Source organism: Macrotis lagotis, chromosome X, assembly GCF_037893015.1.
Source record: "Macrotis lagotis isolate mMagLag1 chromosome X, bilby.v1.9.chrom.fasta, whole genome shotgun sequence".
NCBI classification, from domain to species: domain Eukaryota; kingdom Metazoa; phylum Chordata; class Mammalia; order Peramelemorphia; family Peramelidae; genus Macrotis; species Macrotis lagotis.
In genome coordinates, this window is record NC_133666.1 from 672,977,489 (window position 1) to 672,994,576 (window position 17,088).

At 43.3% G+C, this 17,088-nt stretch overlaps 1 protein-coding gene across 17 annotated transcripts in view; it reads right to left on the reverse strand.

Annotated features, from left to right (window-relative positions):
- The window catches only part of HECTD4 (HECT domain E3 ubiquitin protein ligase 4), a 192,534-nt gene that overhangs the window by 31,390 nt on the left and 144,056 nt on the right, over positions 1-17,088 (reverse strand). For all 17 annotated transcript variants that reach the window (XM_074205763.1, XM_074205762.1, XM_074205761.1 and 14 more), the window contains 15 exons: positions 16,513-16,594; positions 15,975-16,177; positions 14,674-14,809; positions 13,514-13,696; positions 12,718-12,882; positions 12,158-12,327; positions 11,616-11,731; positions 8,925-9,028; positions 5,977-6,138; positions 5,729-5,877; positions 5,231-5,310; positions 4,164-4,327; positions 3,526-3,763; positions 2,871-3,007; positions 2,186-2,312 (listed from right to left, as the gene is read on the reverse strand). In XM_074205763.1, coding sequence (XP_074061864.1) covers positions 2,186-2,312; positions 2,871-3,007; positions 3,526-3,763; positions 4,164-4,327; positions 5,231-5,310; positions 5,729-5,877; positions 5,977-6,138; positions 8,925-9,028; positions 11,616-11,731; positions 12,158-12,327; positions 12,718-12,882; positions 13,514-13,696; positions 14,674-14,809; positions 15,975-16,177; positions 16,513-16,594 — 2,216 coding nt within the window. The remainder of the gene's footprint in view (positions 1-2,185; positions 2,313-2,870; positions 3,008-3,525; positions 3,764-4,163; positions 4,328-5,230; positions 5,311-5,728; positions 5,878-5,976; positions 6,139-8,924; positions 9,029-11,615; positions 11,732-12,157; positions 12,328-12,717; positions 12,883-13,513; positions 13,697-14,673; positions 14,810-15,974; positions 16,178-16,512; positions 16,595-17,088) is intronic.

Genomic DNA, 17,088 nt, shown 5'->3' on the forward strand with positions numbered 1-17,088 from the left:
TTGTATAAAAATACTCATAGCAGCCCTGTTTGTGGTGGCAAAGAAGTGGAAATTAAGTGAATGTCCTTCAGTTGGGGAATGGCTTAGCAAATTGTGGTATATGTCATGGAACAACACTATTGTTCCATTAGAAACTAGGAGACGTGGGAATTCAGGGAAGCCTGGAGGGATTTGCATGAACTGATGCTGAGTGAGATGAGCAGAACCAGAAGGACACTGTATACCCTAACAGCAACATGGGGGCGATGATCAACCTTGATGGACTTGCTCATTCCATCAGTGCAACAATAAGGGACGATTTGGGGCTGTCTGCAATAGAGAATACCATCTGCATCCAGATAAAGAACCATGGAGTTTGAACAAAGACCAAGGATTATTACCTTTAATTTAGAAAAAAAAACAACCTGATATTTTATTTTCTGATCTTGCTATCTCTTACACTTTTATGTTTCTTCCTTAAGGATATGATTTCTCTCTCATCACATTCAACTTGGATCAATGTATACCATAGAAACAATGTAAAGACTGACAAATTGCCTTCTGTGGGGGGTAGGGGGAGGGAAGTAAGATTAGGGAAAAAATTGTAAAATTAAAAATAAAATCTTAGAAAGGGAAAAAAAAACCCCGAACCCCCACAAATGATCAGGGAATCTTGGGACTTAGCTGCCAGGCCACGGAGGAAAGGCTCGATTCTGCTTGAGAAGCAAGAGTAAAGTAAAAATGCTATGACCACAAGAGAAAGCTGCCAAGTCTCCCTCCTATCTTCTGGGTGCACATGGCTGGGAGGGCTCACGATATTTCCAGGTACTGAGAATGAATGGCAGGAGACCATTAACTACAGATTGTTTTCATGGCTTCTTAGGGGGGCATCAGCCTCATTGTTACCTCAGAACTGGTGGGAAAACAACGCTGGGAAAACAATGTGGCAGGATGAAAATAGAACCGGGCTTGAGTCTGAGATGTGTTCAAATCTTCCATGCACCCACCGGCTGAGAGGCTGAACCCTTCTAACTCTAGATCTATGATTCAATGCCCTGTATTGGGATAAGTGGTCAAAAAACTAGTTGGGAAATCAGAGGAAGCTTTCTTTCTGATCTTGGCAGAGGGAGAAACTTTATGTGCTAATAATGATCTTTTCTTTCTCTATATCTTTTAAGGATCAAAAGATTATATAAACATTATATATGTAGGGGCGGCTAGGTGGCACAGTGGATAGAGCACCAGCCCTGGAGTCAGTTCAAATCCATCCTCAGACACTTAATAATTACCTAGCTGTGTGGCCTTGGGCAAGCCACTTAACCCCATTTGCCTTGCAAAAATCCTAAAAAAAAAAACCCCAAACCATTATAGATATATTTTTTAAAGATTCTAAAGGTTATGCTGCTCTAAAACCGTGTCAATCTCTCCCAAGGAGGAGAGGGAAGGTCAGGAACTAATTGCTTTCCTGCCTGGTCCTTCAAGGGCATTTATTACATGCCTATGGAAGGCTTTCCTTTAGAATAACCATTGTCCTCTTAAAGGAGGAGTCACCAATGGTATGGCCTGCCCAGCTCCTGCCATCTGACAAAGTCCAGTGGGTCACTCCTGAAATCCAGGAGCTCTGGAGGATCTGAGGGCCCTTCACCGATGCAGGGCTGAAACCAATGACCCTCCAAGGAAAAGGAGGGGAGGCTCCCAGATTCAATCTTATTATCTTTGGTTGGTCTTTGATGTAAGCTTGCCTCACATCTAGGTTTTATCCCTATAAAAAGAGTCCCAGCACTACTTGTAAAAGAGGATTTCTTCTCCTCTAAAGCACATGTTAAGAAGAGGAAGTATAAGAGGAGAAAGGGAAGGGACTAAAAATAGGAAGAAGCTGAAGGCAGCAATTGTCAGGGCACCAAATACTGACCCATTCACTGCTAATATACCATCTAAGGGCAAAACTTACATTGTTCTTGGACCAGTAAACTCTCTAATCTAATGAGGTGATTGAGAAGAAAAGTCAATTCTGGAACCTTCCAGGTCTTAGATACTCAGTTTTGTTCTTTCAAACATGGCTTCACAGAGTCCAGCAATGAAAATCAAGCCCCCAGAACAAAAGTTGCCCCAGGCGAAGGATGCGAAGGTGGGAGGAGCAAGCCAGGACAACCTGCTTCTCCAGAGACCCCAAAAGAAAACAAAGTGAATAAAGGGGCCACCAGACCTAGTTGCAGAGCCCCCTTAATCTGGTCCAGGCCTGACTTTCGCTCAGCTTCATTACGGAAGCGTCTTCGAATGGTGGGAAACACTTTGGTTTCCCAGGCTTTCACGAGCAGGGCATAGTGGTCCTCCTGGAAATGAGAAGGCAAGCAGACCATGAGAGGGTGAGCAGGGTTCAATGGGCAATTCATACTTCTTTACTGATTTAACCTTTCCTCACCCACAACCTATCTCTCCCATTGTCAGGCCACGAGATCCAGGCACAAAGTATACAGGTCTCCAGCTGGGGGGGTGGGGTGGGGGGAGAGACAGAACAGCTGGATTAAGGATAGTTCCTCCATTTGTTTTTGGAAAACAAGAAGGCAATTTTTATGTCAGCCCATCTTTACTGAATCTAATGCCTAAATATATCTTTTTTCTGATACCTTAAATATGAATAGGCAAAAGGGTCTCCTGCCTTGAGCAAACTGAAGTCTTGCAACTGCTTTGTTGTTTGTTAGTTTTTTAAATAAATAATCAGAGATGCTTTTCAAAGTCAGATTATATGACTGACAACCCTTATGCCTCCTGGCTTGGCCACTGTCCACCATCTTCTAACTCCTTCCAAGTCTTCCCTTTTCACAAGTTTCACATGCATTCTGACCCTGCACACCCTTCTTACTCTTTCCCCATGGCTGCATCTCCCTTACCTGTGGGATGTCATCGTCATCATCATCATCACTCTCATCATCTGCAATAGGAGGTGGGTGGGGGTCTGGGCCAGAAGTGATGAAATTTTCATAGCTGAGTTCCACTTTGTAGTGACAAGAGGTGTCACTATCATATTCTGTAATAGAGAACAGTGAAACAAAACATTTCATGTGCGAAGTGATAGAAAAGTCCTTAACTGATGACATCCTGAAAAATCCTCATTCATCTGATGGAAAGGGCTCTAGAACTCCAAGGAGCTTCAAGCAAATAGTCAAGTGAATAAAATATTACTTATAATTATACTGAATTCCAAGAGTTTTTCAGGGCATAATTAATTCAACAGAAAGAGCACCTTGGATAATTCTTCAAGATGAAAGAGAGAATGACTTTTTAATGAGGCATCCAAATCTGCTTCCTCATTTGCAAAAGGAAAGAGTTGGATTGGCTGACATTTGAGGTCCCTTGAAGGTTTAGGGATGGGATCTTAAGTTAGCTAATTGCTCTGTACCTCAGTTTCCTCATTTACAAGATGAGGGAGCTGGACTAGATGCGTTCTAAAGACTCTTTCAAATCTTGATCTTAATGACATTATAATCCTATATGAAAATGTTGGTAATGCTGGTATAGGAGAATGAAACATGTATGGCCATTTACGTTGCTGAGCTGTGGCCACTGCAGTAATGCGACAGGGAGGCCCATGTGTTCCTGGGTCAGAAGCTATGCTGGTACCGGCATCATTGTCACTGTCAGAAGCCATAGCAAAAGGAAGGGCTTCAAAGTTGGCACTGATCTCCTCAGCCAGGTCAATGCACAGATCAGCAGCATTCCGGTGAGCCTGACCTTCAGCATAGGCAAACTGGCGGGACCCAAAATTAGCCCGGATCTTGGTGTTCTGAAAGGAAGATCATGGGGGGGGGGGAGGGAGATGAGAAGCTGCTGCTTGATCTGAATCCCTAGGAGGGCCTGAAAGATGCTAGCGCAGAATAAAGCCTCAGAAACCTGAATCAATTATTTTACAAAGCACTGCCTATCCCTCCTTCCCTTCTATTCCTCTTTCTCCTCCCTCCTTCCTTTCCCACAAAAGTTTAAGTATGACATACTGATTGAGCACAGGACCCGGTATTCCAAGCTTACAGGGACAATGAAAAGCATCAAGTTCCTTCCCTAACCAAACCTACACTGCATTTCCTTTTTTCTCAGAGCTGTCATCAGGTTCTTGATATGAGATTTCTGCATTGCTGATGGGAGGAGCTAACCCCCAAATCCAAAGGTTTCTAAATGAGAGAACCTGCCTTTTTCTGAATATGAACCACAGGCCACATGCCTCCCGAGACATCTTCCAAACATGGGGGCAGGCGCTGCCCACAGTACGTGAAATAGACCCGACCCTTGGGGGGCTGTCCTGGAGGTGGCGGGGTGCCCTCCGTTCTTTCCCAGCCAATTCCTGCCCCATCTCCTGCAGAACAGAGGTAGGAGACACCAGAATCATTTTTGTGGTAACAGTCCACCACTCAAAGTCATTTCTGATTTACAACTAGCTTCTGTCTCATCGTGAAGGTGAAATTGGCCAACTCTTTGACTGGTTTTTCATAATCAACAGAAGGGGTTGGACAGGGTGGCCATATAGCTGCGTCTGTGTCTAGGCCACTGAAAGGAAAACAAATAGAGGATATTATCATTTGTTCCAAGGTCCTGGTGTTAGCTCTTTTAGCAGCCTCTTGGCTGTACCCTGGTAAATGTCTCATGTTGATACTCAGAATGTCAAGGAGCTAAGACTCTGTGGGTGACCACAGACATCGTCACTTAGGGAATTGCCTGAGTCCTGGTCACATAGCTAAGCAACATCAGTGACAGGATCTGAATCCACGTCTGCCATATTCCCAACCCCAGCCTTCTCTTTGCTTTGCCACACGTATTTATTAACTATGTCTGTGCTTGCTCTGGAGGACACAGATGAAATGAAAACAGCTGCAGGCCTCCAGGAGTGAACTCGAATACATATACGCAGCTTAGTAACTACAAAATAGGGACATAATGATTTCAGAGGTGCTGAGGCAGGCGGCACAATTAAGAGAAATGAGAATTATGCTGGGGCAGAGCCTTGAGGGGAGGATGAGAGGACCAAGGCCTAGGACAGCAAGTGGGATTCTGGGGGGCTATTTGCTTGACATCATCTCTGACCTCAGAAGAGGGTCCAGAGATAAAAATAAAGAGGGCTCCTAACTGGCCAGTCCCTGCTGCCTAATGGTAACCCTCAGGAACAACGAGATCCTGAGGCTCTGTCTTGTTCATTCAGTGAACCAGGGAGACAAAAGAAACAAGAGCCAGCTTCTCTAAGAGTTGCCATCATCGCTCCTACCAGGGGAGAGGGTCACGTCCAGGCGCACGCTCTTCCACTGTAATAAACTGGAGCCATTGTAGTGCACAGCGCGGCCATTGCTAGGAAGGAAAGCACAACCAGGGCAAAGAACATTAGGTCTAGTAAAAATAAAAGTAATCTTTGCTGAAATGAAAGGAAGAAGATAATTGTAATAGGGCTTTGAGAAGAAACATTTTCTTAAGTCAAATTCTGAAGAGCTCAATGGCAGAGGAATGATTTTTAAAAAAACAAAAGCCCCCAAACCCCAAACCCTCAGGATTCTTCCTTATCCCCTTGAGATAAACATATTTTTTTTAGGTTTTTTTCAAGGAAGTGGGGTTAAGTGGCTTGCCCAAGGCCACACAGCTAGGTAATTATTAAGTGTCTGAGACCAGATTTGAACCCAGGTACTCCTGACTCCAGGGCCCGTGCTTTATCCACTGCACCACCTAGCCGCCCCGAGATAAACGTATTCTTGAGATGACAGAAGCCACTTACTTGTGGAAAAGGCAAGTACCCACAGGATTGGTCCAGGCACCGTCTCGTTTCTCTGCCTCAGTAGCAAAGCCAAAGGAAACTATTGGTCCAGTGTCATCATCTGTATCTCCATAGGAAACAATCTCAATTTCCCAATAGAAGGAGGGAGCCTGGAGAAAAGTCAGGGATAATCAGAGACACTTCCATTACTCTTTTCTTTCAGACTTAAGGGAGGGAAGGCAGTTGAAAGATGGTCTTTTTTGTCCCACCTGAATGGGAAGTGGAGAAGTCGCATAGATAAATGTGCCCCGAGGGAGACCTCCACCAGCACTTGGATCAGCCAGGAAGGTCACAGAGGTCAGATGAGATGAGAACATGCAGGCTCGAACAGGTGGAAACACCCGAGAAGGACTCCAGGTAATCTCCTTGGGCTGTGGCAAGAAGAACAGAAACCCTTTCAAAAGGTCTACTGCTGTGAATCCTTGTATTGTTGAGCAGAGGAAAATACCTTTATTATATCATTACATCACCATCTTATCAAAACCCAAGTTTTATGGAAAAACAAAGTTTTTTTTGTTGTTGTTTCTACAAGGCAATGGGGTTAAGTGACTTGCCCAAATTCACACAGCTAAGTATTATGTGTCAGAAGCTGAATTTGAACTCAGGTCCTCCTGACTGGTACTCTATCCACTGAGCCACCTAGCTGCCCCTGAAAAAAACCAAGATTTTGCATGGTACTTTATATCTATTATATCTTTTAAGCATCACCACTCACCTACGAAGTGAGTACCACAAGCATTCACTCTGCAGGCTACTAAAGAGGAGACTAGAGATCATACAGGTGAAGTGAATTGCCCAGTTACGCAGCTAATGAGTATACTGCACATACCTTGGGGTCAAGTAAGGTATTAGGGCCTGATTAATGAACTAGCAGTTTCTCAATGAAAGCAGATATGATCACCTAACCTATCAGACAAATGCCCCTTTATGGATATCTACCAGGCAATCTGGGAACTATGCCTTCTTCACTACCCAAAGAGAAGTAGGCATAATCTGCGATGATTGTGTATACAAGTGGATCAAGGGGAAGGAGTACAACTATAAACAAAGTCAACTTTTCATAATTCCCTTGTTTCGACAAAAAAAAAAAAGTCAAGTTCATTCAGAGTTAACGTTTTATCCTTCTACTAGCTTTATCCCTAGGTCCTTCGGACTTCCAAACACTGTACTCCAGTATTCGTCAACAAATTTTTCAACATTTTATATAAATTAACCAATATATATAATAAGTGCCTATTGTATGCAGGGCACTGGAAATAAAAACCAAACAACCAATAAGCATTTAAGCCCCTACTACACAGCCAAACATTGTGCTAATCACCATGGAAACAAAAAAAAAATGGAAAAAAAGTACTAAAATAGTGCCTATTCTTAAGGACCTTAAATTCTACTACAGAAAAGTATTGGCGGGGGGAGGGAAAGATGAAATTCAGAGAACTGAGCAGAAGAAAAAGCACATTACAGATATAGTCAACAGTTTGTAAGACTGTTTGGACATTGCAGAAGGAATGCCAAAGAAGTTCCATTTGGCTAGAGTAGGGTATGTATGTATGTATGTATGTATGTATGTATGTATGTATGTGGTGGGGAATGATATGAAAAGAGACTGGAAAGGCAGGTAAAGGCAAGTTGTGGAAAGCCTTGAAGGCAAGTCTAAGGAATTTATATTTTACTCTAGAGAGAAAAAGAAGACTTATGAATAACAGTAACACAGTCAGACCAAGAAGATTATTTTGGCAGATGTGTAGAGGCTGGAGGAGAGGGGAGGAGACTGTAAGCATGGAGATGCTGTGAAAGGACAGACAAGAGGGCTTAGCAAGGGAAAGGTGGAGAGTGAGAAAGGAAGAGTGTGATGAGTAGAGAAGGATGGCTGTGCTCTCTAACCAGAGCAGACTGTGAAGGGAAGCCTTGGGACACAGAGCTTCTAGGGGGTAGCTGGTGATGGGGATTAGTGTTCTGCTAAGAGATGAAGATATGAAACAGAAGTAATCACTGAACTCATGGGATCAGATAAAATTACTAAGGGATAAAGAACAGAGCAAAAAGTGGGGCCAGGCAGGAGCCTAGAAGGATAACCATGTTTAGTAGGTGAAAGATGGATGATGAGCCAGCTGAAGAAACTGAGGTGCAGAACCACTGGAGCTGAAGGAAAACAGAGAATTCAGGAATAGGGGGAGTCAGACACCCCCCCCCCAATTTCCAACCCCCTCCAGTGTTAATAGCTATCAGAAGGGACTGAGAAAAAGTTGTTACATTTAGAAGTAATGAGATAATTGGCACTTTTGTAGAGAAAGGGTTCAGTCAAGTGGTCAGAAACTAAAATGAAGGGGGCTGAGGGTAGCTCAAGGGACTGACAGGATCAGGTGAAATGTGTCATGGATCGGGGAGACCTAAGTGTGTCTGCAGGTTTTGGGAAAGCAGTTGTGCCTAGGGTGAGACTGAGGGCTAACAAGAGGCAGAGGAGAGGGGAGGGACTGGAATCAAGGGCAGAGAATCGGAAAATTGGCCGGACAAGGAGAATGGCTGAAGCTTCTTCAGAAATTTGGACAAAGGAAAACAGGGCAGATGGCAGGATGTTGGAGATGAAAAGTTTCAATTTTCTCAGTTGAGGTCATCTGCTGAGACAGGGGATTGGGGAGACCTTGGAGGAGGGAGGAAAGCCTTGTGAAGAGCCTCTGGGGAGATAACAATAAAGGATTAAACAGAAGGGAAGGCCCAGCTAAGTTCAGGTTGCAGAAGTGGACCAGGTTTCCTGGTTCCTGGGCTTCCTTCAGCAGTAAAGGGAGCAGCTGCTAAACTGACCCAACGCTGAGAAGTAGCAAGAACAAAGGGGCAAGGTATTCAGAGGTGAGAATGATGGTCAAGTTTTCTATTGACTTTTGAGTCACGATGGGCCAGACTAGGAGGAATAAGGGAGAGAAGAGGATGGAAGATCTCAGAGCAGAACTCCTGTTTCCAGATCAGTAGTCACTAGGTACACAGTTCTAAACAAACCACTCCTAGTCAATTTAACAACTCAAACTCTTTTTGTAAATTCTGTCAAAGCTTTGATGAGTAGTTTTGAGATCCCCTGAGACTTTCTGCCCAAGGGTTGGGTCTCCACATCACAAAGAAGAGAAAGCAGAGGACTGCTTGAGACTGCCTCTTTGGTGCTTACCTGTCTCCGGTCTGCCTGGAGAGGTGGGGGTGGGGGGCGAGCACAGTCTCGGTAGAGCATCCTTAACCTCTCACACTGCACTTCTACAACCAGAAGCCGCTCTCCTGAAACATCATAAATCAAACTTGGAAAATCCACCACAGAACAGCAACAACACACAACATATTTATACAGAGTGTTAAAGTTTACAGTTCTTTTCTTCTCAATTTTATAAAGTAGAGAATATAAATGTTACTGTCCCTGTTTTCTAGATGAAGAGTCTAAGGTCCAAAGAAGTTTCCCAGCTAGCAAATCCAAAGCAAGGATTTAAACCCAGTTTTCCTGGCTCCCCATCTTTTCACATTTCTTCTCTCCAATTCCAGGAATTCCAAATTCCAAGTCCAAATCTTTTAGGACAGGAAGAAATCACTCATTACTTGGCTCCAGCAACCCATACATTTTACAAGTACTTTACTATGTTAACCAGTTGAGACTCTAAACCCTCAAGAAGTTTACATTCTATTTGTAGGGAAAGGGCTAGTGGGTAGGGGATCTAGGACATTTTAAAAAAAGAGACAGATTCTTAAAAAAAAAAGATACAAAGCTATAATTGATTCATTCGATATTTTCTGAGGGCTTGACAGTATGAGGCTCTCTGAAGCCCCTGAAGTGTCAGTGAGAGTCTCAGGGATTCTAGGCAGGGCTTGGGTCAGTGGCAGAGCACTCAATAGAGGATTTGGGCAGAGACTGAGAAACCTCTCCGGGTCTGGAGTGACTTTCTTTTTTTTTAGTTTTTTTTTTTTGTAAGGCAAATGTAAGAATTTGCCTTTCACCCACTAAGGCACTGTGCCACCTAGCTGCCCCCTGGAGTGACTTTTAAGGGGTAAAGAGCAAGGTGTATAAACCAAGGTGCCACCACAGCATGGCTGAAGTGCGCTGGATCCATGCTGAATGTCCCAGGATCCTGACCAGAGGACAGAGCTTGCAGACAAGATGAGTGAGAAACAAGCTAAGGAGGCAAGCTGGGGATGTGCAGCCAAAGACAGTGGGAGCTTGGCTGGCAGGTATGATTTTGATTGTTTGGACAAGGGTTGCTGCTGAAATATGCAGAAGGAAGAAAGAGATGACTAGGAATGGAGCTGAAATGGGGATAGCTGAAATCCTGGGAAAGCAAAAAACCAAGTAAAGAAAAAGTCAAAGGATAAAGAACAGAGAGTATAAGTTCCCTGAGGTCCTAGGAACACGAAGGGCATGAAATTTCAGAGCTTCCAGTCCCTAACTGAATGAGACTGGACAAGAGTTACTAATAGCAATCTCCTTCTCTGGATGATACAGTGAACAAAAAAGAAATGTTTGCCAGGAGCTGCAAACATAAGCCTCAGCTGCTGCCTGGTGCTATAGTATTAAATTTCAATGTACAAACTATAATTATTTAGTAGAAGGTAACTGATGCTCAAGATAACCTTATTCTGTCAAGTTTAGAAAGCAGCTGACTTTATTTATTTATTTATTTTTAGGTTTTTGCAAGACAAACGGGGATAAGTGGCTTGCCCAAGGCCACATAGGTAATTATTAGGTGTCCGAAGCCAGATGTGAACTCAGGTCCTCCTGACTCCAGGGCCGGTGCTTTATCCACTACGCCACCTAACTGCCCCTAGCAGATGACTTTAAAAAGGCATCTTTACAAAAGCAAATGAAGCATTCAGTCATTTATACAAGCTTTAAAATCAGCCAAAAATCTGTCTCAAAATGAAGCTTGAGCCAAAAACACAAAACTGCAGTCAGTCACATTGTATGTAGCTCAAGCAAGAAGTGAAGCCCATTCTGGGGAAAAAAAACAAAACAAAAATCTTAGGCCCATTTAATTTCAGTCTAGGAGCTGATCAGATTTCCTATTAAGTTTTACAGACTAAACTTCCTCATTTCCTCCTGTTCTTTCTCTTAGCCCTACAATCTGCTATTTTTCTAGGTAGGACCTCTGATTGATTAATAAGAGCAAAGAGATTCTACCATAAAAGCAGATTAAAAAAAAAAAGAAACTAGAATGTGAGAGAATTTAAAGAAGGATCATAGACCAAAACCAGAGAAAGGCAAAGGGTAGAAAGGAATCTACAGTGATGTATAAACTACAAAAGGACCCATTTCCTCCCAAAGAAGAAAAAAATAAGGAAAATCTTAAAGAGAGTAAGAGATAGTAAAAAGTCTTGTACAGGAACATTAAGGAAATGATAATCTAATCTTGAGCTTCAAAATGATTCTTCATAACTTCCTAATTATGTCCCTGAACAAATGGTTAATTTTCACTTATACAAATGAACTTAAAAGGACAGCTCTTAACATAAACATTTAATTTTGTTTTCAACTCAAATTCAGCCAACAGCAACAGTGAGATCATGCATGAACCATTGCTATGGATTATCAAGTTTTAGTGAGAAAAAAGCCAGGTGAAATAGCATATATTTGAAAAATAAAATGTTCTAATAGACCTAAAGTTAACATTTTAAAAGTAGAGATAATTCATTTACAGCAAGATGTGTCCCTTCAAATTCGAGGGTCGGGCCTAGGCTGACAGATGTCAGAACCCAGTGTCTTAGGGTTCTGAACACTCTCAATAGACAGGTGCTTAAGGCAATGAGCCCCAGACCCATCATCAGATGCTGGTGGTCCATGGTCAAATTGCCACGATGACGACAGAAGCTGGGAGGCACTCACCAGGGCTGCATTCCTGGGCAACAAGGTTGAGGACTTCAACGGCTGCTGGACACTGCTGCAGGAATTCTTCACAAAACAAACTGTCTTCTAAAAGCTGAGCCATAACCAGGCATGCTCTTGATGATAAAAGACATTTAATAACATTTCAAAACTGTCAGTAAAGTCTTAATGAAGTCATCTTGAGAACTGAGCTTCAGACAAGTCTTCCCCATGCTACACCTGCCCCCAGCTGCCCCTGGGCTCCAATCCCTGATTCCTCTTAAGTGGGATCCATCAAAGGCACATTAGGATGCTTTTTTCCCTGCACAGAATTTATTGGTGCTGAAGTGAGAATGAGCTCCAATCACAATGACGGAGACACAAACCCTTGTGTCTTCAGCACCAAAGCATGAGAGGCGTCCATCCCACTGCCCAGAAGTCTAGCTGTGGCGGGAAGTCCATAATCAGTCATTGCTGTACTACTCTCCACCTTACTCCCCAGGTTCTAGGATGAGCATGCAAGGGTCCCAGTGGGGGGAAAGGTCCAAGAAGGGGGGAATCACCTCGTTCTGATCTCAGCAAGGAGCCGAACCACTGCCATTACTGGAGTTGAGCCATCTCCTGTTGCAGGAAGTGAGGTATGAATAGAGAGACTTCCCTCCTGAGGAAGCAACATGGACTGGACTGCCTGTACTACCTTCTCAGTAATGGACAGTTTATGAAGAGGCAAGGCCTGATGGTGGTGGTTGTGGGGGCATGGCAAAAAGTTAAATTCAAGTAGTTAGTTTCTAAGAAATGAGGGAGTTATCTGGAGTAGTTAATTCTCATTTTGCACAGTCAATTTAAAAAAAATGCCACACACACACACACACACACACACACACAACTAAAAATGACAACAAAGCAGCAAAACACAGCAGATCTATGATACAAAGGAAGGCATCTTACATCAAATACATGATAACTTGCATACAAATATTGCTCTGAAATGCTCACAACCAAGGCACATGCAAATAAACCAGATTTAATTTAATCATACATTTTTCATAGAGAATTTATATTTATTATTCATGACTGTGCAAATGACTGTTTAGAGAGACACTGGATTTGAAAATGACCTTACCTCTGATCTTGGAACACAAAGTCTAGATAATGGAATAGTCAATGTGTCTGATGCTTGCGAGGTCTTTCTACAGTCTATGGGTGGAAATTTGACAGTGGCTATACCTTCCTGTTCATTGATTGATGCCACTACTCCAATGCTCCCGGATATTCCTCTCCCTAATACCTAGAGAAAGAAATGGCTTAGCCTCAAGAATGTCCATGGCTTGCCAGTCAGCAATGGTGGAGACCCAGCGGTAGTCAAAATAAAAAACATCTTTCAAACTTTAAAAGATGAGTGTAAGAAGTGATAATATAGTCTTAACAGACGTTCTTCTTCAAATGCTACATATAATCACTGAAATTCCACGAGAGAGTTTGCACTGCATGAAATTTACTTTACAAAGCCTCCACTCCCCACCTCCTCCAAATGCCCAGAGGTCTGATCTCTCCAAGGCTAGGCCAGCTGAAGGTGACCTTGGGCAGGTCACCTGGGAAGTGGTAATGGTTTCAGAAGGAGGGGCCCCATCCAAAGACCAGCTTAGTAAGGGCAAAGGGTCAGTCAGAGACTTCCCAGTCCTACATCTCACAGACACACCTCCATCACTGGAGGTAGTAGGAGTCATGGCAGCAAAGTTCCAGCTGCTTGGATCACCCATTTTGCAAAGCCTGGTAGGTTTCAGGACTGAATGAATCCCTTCAGAATGCAGCTTTAACCTCTACACCATAATACTCTAACTGGGCTAAGAAGATTTGTTCTATAGATCTTCAACAGCAGGCTCAGGGAATAAGAGGAGGGGATGAAAGGAGTGTACTACCTGGACTTCAGAGCCTATCTTGATGGTTTCTTTAAAGCCCCCAAGGGCACACAGTGCAGCCACAGCCTGTCGGGCAATCCTCTGAAGCTTGGCAAGCTTACGGCCACTGCTGCTCCCATTCTCCAGGATGCTTTCAGCATATTTTCCCAGTTGGGGGATGTACATCAGAGCTTGAGACAGAACCTAAGTGAATAGAAGAATGGGGACAGGGCTGGAATGGCCACAAGACTGATGAGGCAAGTTTGGTTCTTCTATATTCTAAATGACAGACATAATGATTCCATGGGGTTCCCCAGGGGCTCCAAGGACAAGTGGGGCAAGTTTCATAAGACCTATGGCTTTTGTACAATGGCAGGGCTGGCAAACATAACCTTCAAAATATGGGAAAATGGAACACGGTTGCTAGGGAAGCAAAACAAAAACTATCCATGTGAAAGCAAGTAAATCTAATTTACAATATCTCTTCAATATCTAATTAATTTTAGGATGTGGTGCAAGGAATTCATCTTAAAGGCTATTGCAGGAAAGGGAATTGTTAGACAGCTTTAGTTTTTAAAAAACCAAACTGCTGTTGAATGCTTTATAAGGCATCAATTATGTCCATTCACTGCAGTTATCACACAGGGCCAGTTTAAGATGTCAGCAAACAGAGCAAAACAGATAAGTTCTCCATAAAACCTTTTTTGAGGGGCAGCTAGGTGGCGTAGTGGATAAAGCACCAGCCCTGGAGTTAGGAGTACCTGGATTCAAATCCGGTCTCAGACACTTAATAATTACCTAGCTGTGTGGCCACTTAACCCTGTTTGCCTTGCAAAAAACAAAACAAAACAAAACAAAAAACCTTTTTTTGATCACCAGCCCACTAGTGAAAAACCATTTCGACGTATTTATCGACTTTAGGCTCATCAGAATATAGGCTCCTTGAGAGCAGGAACAATATTATTAACAGTCTCCTATCTTCTGGCACCAAGCATGATTTATCATTACTTGCAGAATAAAGCGGAAGGTCAGAACTCCCAAGGGGAATTGGGAAAGGGGGAAAGAGGGTCTTATGGATGAAGTACTGTGGCTGTTTGACCCACTGCACCGCAGAGCCTCTAATCTTCGGTGAAGCACCACCATGATGATCACAGCAGCTGTAGCCCAGTGGGAATGCTCACCTTTTCAGCCGTCGTGGTCCAGATCTGAGCAGCATTAGACTCGGGAGCCATCAACAAACTATGAAGCAGGGCAATCACTTCTGCCGCCATGCTGTTGGCAACATGGCCACTGATGAATGGGCGTACAGGGTCAGTTCTGGAAGCGAAGACACAGAAGGGGGGGATCAGGTGCCCAGGAAGGTTTATCAAGGAAAGGCAATGAATGGTCTTTAGCATCACAACTACCCTAGAACTAGGGAGCAGCTAGATGGAGCAGCGGATAGAGCACAGGCCCTGGGGTCAGAAGGACCTGAGTTCAAATCCAACCTAATGGTGTTGACTTTGGGCAAGTCAATTAACCCCACTGCCTTAAATAAATAAAAATTAAAAAAAAAAAACCCAACCAAATCCAACTATCCTGGAACATCTACTTGTCCCAATGAAACCAGTGCAGTCTGGTAGAATAAGTCAAAGTATGTTATGAGGACAGGTATTATGATCAGCGTAGACAGGCTTGGTAGCCCAGGAATTTAGAAGCTTTTCTCTGAGTGGGCTTCTAGATAATGGGGGTTCTCAAAGATTTTCCAACCACAAAACAATTCCTCAGGGCAAAGGAAACCCTCTAACCCTCACCTGCTCTGGGGTTTCCAGCAAGAAATGACTTTCCCAAGAAAAGCTATTTTTACCCCATCCTGGTGAAGGATGTGTAATGAAGGCTGGGAGAGGGATGCTTTGAACTTTGAAGAGGAGAAGGAATGACAATAAAGTCGACTTATTTGTCTCAAGTTATACTTAGTGTTTCCTAAAGCAGTTCTTCACAATAAATTCTCTTTCCTTTCTCTGATCTGGCTTTGGTCCTCTATAGACATTAGTATCTCCAAATTCTGCATTTTAAAAATGCCTATAAAATACATAGACGTCAAGGACCAGTGAAATTGGAATTTGGTGTTTTGACTTTTGTCCTTATTTTAATAAATTTTCTATATCCCTTCCAACATTTATTATTTTTCTTTTCTGTCATATTAGCCAATCTGATAGCTGTGAGATGGTGCTTGAATTGTTTTAATTTGCATTTCTCTAATCAAGAGTGATTTAGAACATTTTTCTCACATGACTCTAGACAGTTTTAGTTTCTTTGTCTGAAAAGTCCTTATTCATATCCTTTGACCACTCATCAATAACTCATATTCTTATAAATCTGCATGTCCTTATTTCAAACAAGTCAAGGGAGTGATAAAACAAGTCAAGGGAATGACAGCAAACTAAATCCTAAAGCCAGTGCATAAAAGGATAGGTTTTAAATCAGTTTGGACAGTCTTTACCTGGCAAGTTCAGAATTCCTCTCTCGACAAATGGAGGTCTGAGCAGTTTTCTTTTTGTCCCCTGTAGAGAGTCCACTCATAGTCTCTGGGTTGACAGTCTCCACCGGAGGCCCCACACTGACTATAAGCCCTGACTGGGCCCATTTAGTTGCCTTCCGAAGGGCGGCTGCAGCCTCTTCAGTGATCACTTCACAGCAGCCACTCTGACAAATCAGTATGAGAAAAGTGTGGAATACTTGGCTCTGCTAGGTCCTATAACTAGCCATTAACAGCACCATCCACCTAAGAGCTGCCAAGTTATTTTTGGCTGTGGTACTTCTCTGAATGAAGTTGAGGGAAAGAATTCCACAATACCCTTCAGGAGCCCAAACCTCTAACACCTCTCCTCTCTTCACACTGGCTTGTGAGAAATTTCAAATAACCTGTCTATCCTGTTCTTTGAGGAACTGAATTGTTTTCCTATTCCTCCATAGATGGAGCTGAACAACGCTGCCAAATCCAGGGATGGCTGATACCAGGTCCTCCATACCAGGCTCACCTTTGTCATGTCTCGGTCCATTTTCACCACTTTCTCCATGTTGGCACCTGTGCCAAGTCTGAATGGCCGCCCTTCAGAACTACTGCAAATGCAAAGGAAAAGACAGTGGGGGCAGACCATTAGCAGGAAAAATGTTTGCATGCTGTGAGATGAGTGGCCAACAAAAACAAGGTCACCTTGTGTTAAAGAAGGACAAGAGTTCCAAAAGGGAAGTAGTCTGCCAAACAGTTAAGTACAGAGGCCTTGGAGCAAAACAAGACACAGCTTTCACTTAGTCAGCAAGTATTAAGTGCCGACTGTGTCCCCCAAGGAGCTTGAGGGATACAGTGATAAAAATAAACCCATCCCTGCCCTCAAGGAGCTCACAATCTAATAAGAAGTCTGCTGACATTTATTTCCCAGTCACCAGTGGAATGCACATGTATACTCAACAAGTGGGAGATTAGGAAAGGCCTTTCCAGGGGTGCACTCGAGCTGGCCCTGAAGAGGAAGAGAACGTCAGGTGAGGGCAGGGAGAGGAGGTGCTGGCTAAGTGGCAGAACAAGCAGCACAGCACACAAGAGTTAAGTCAAGCCC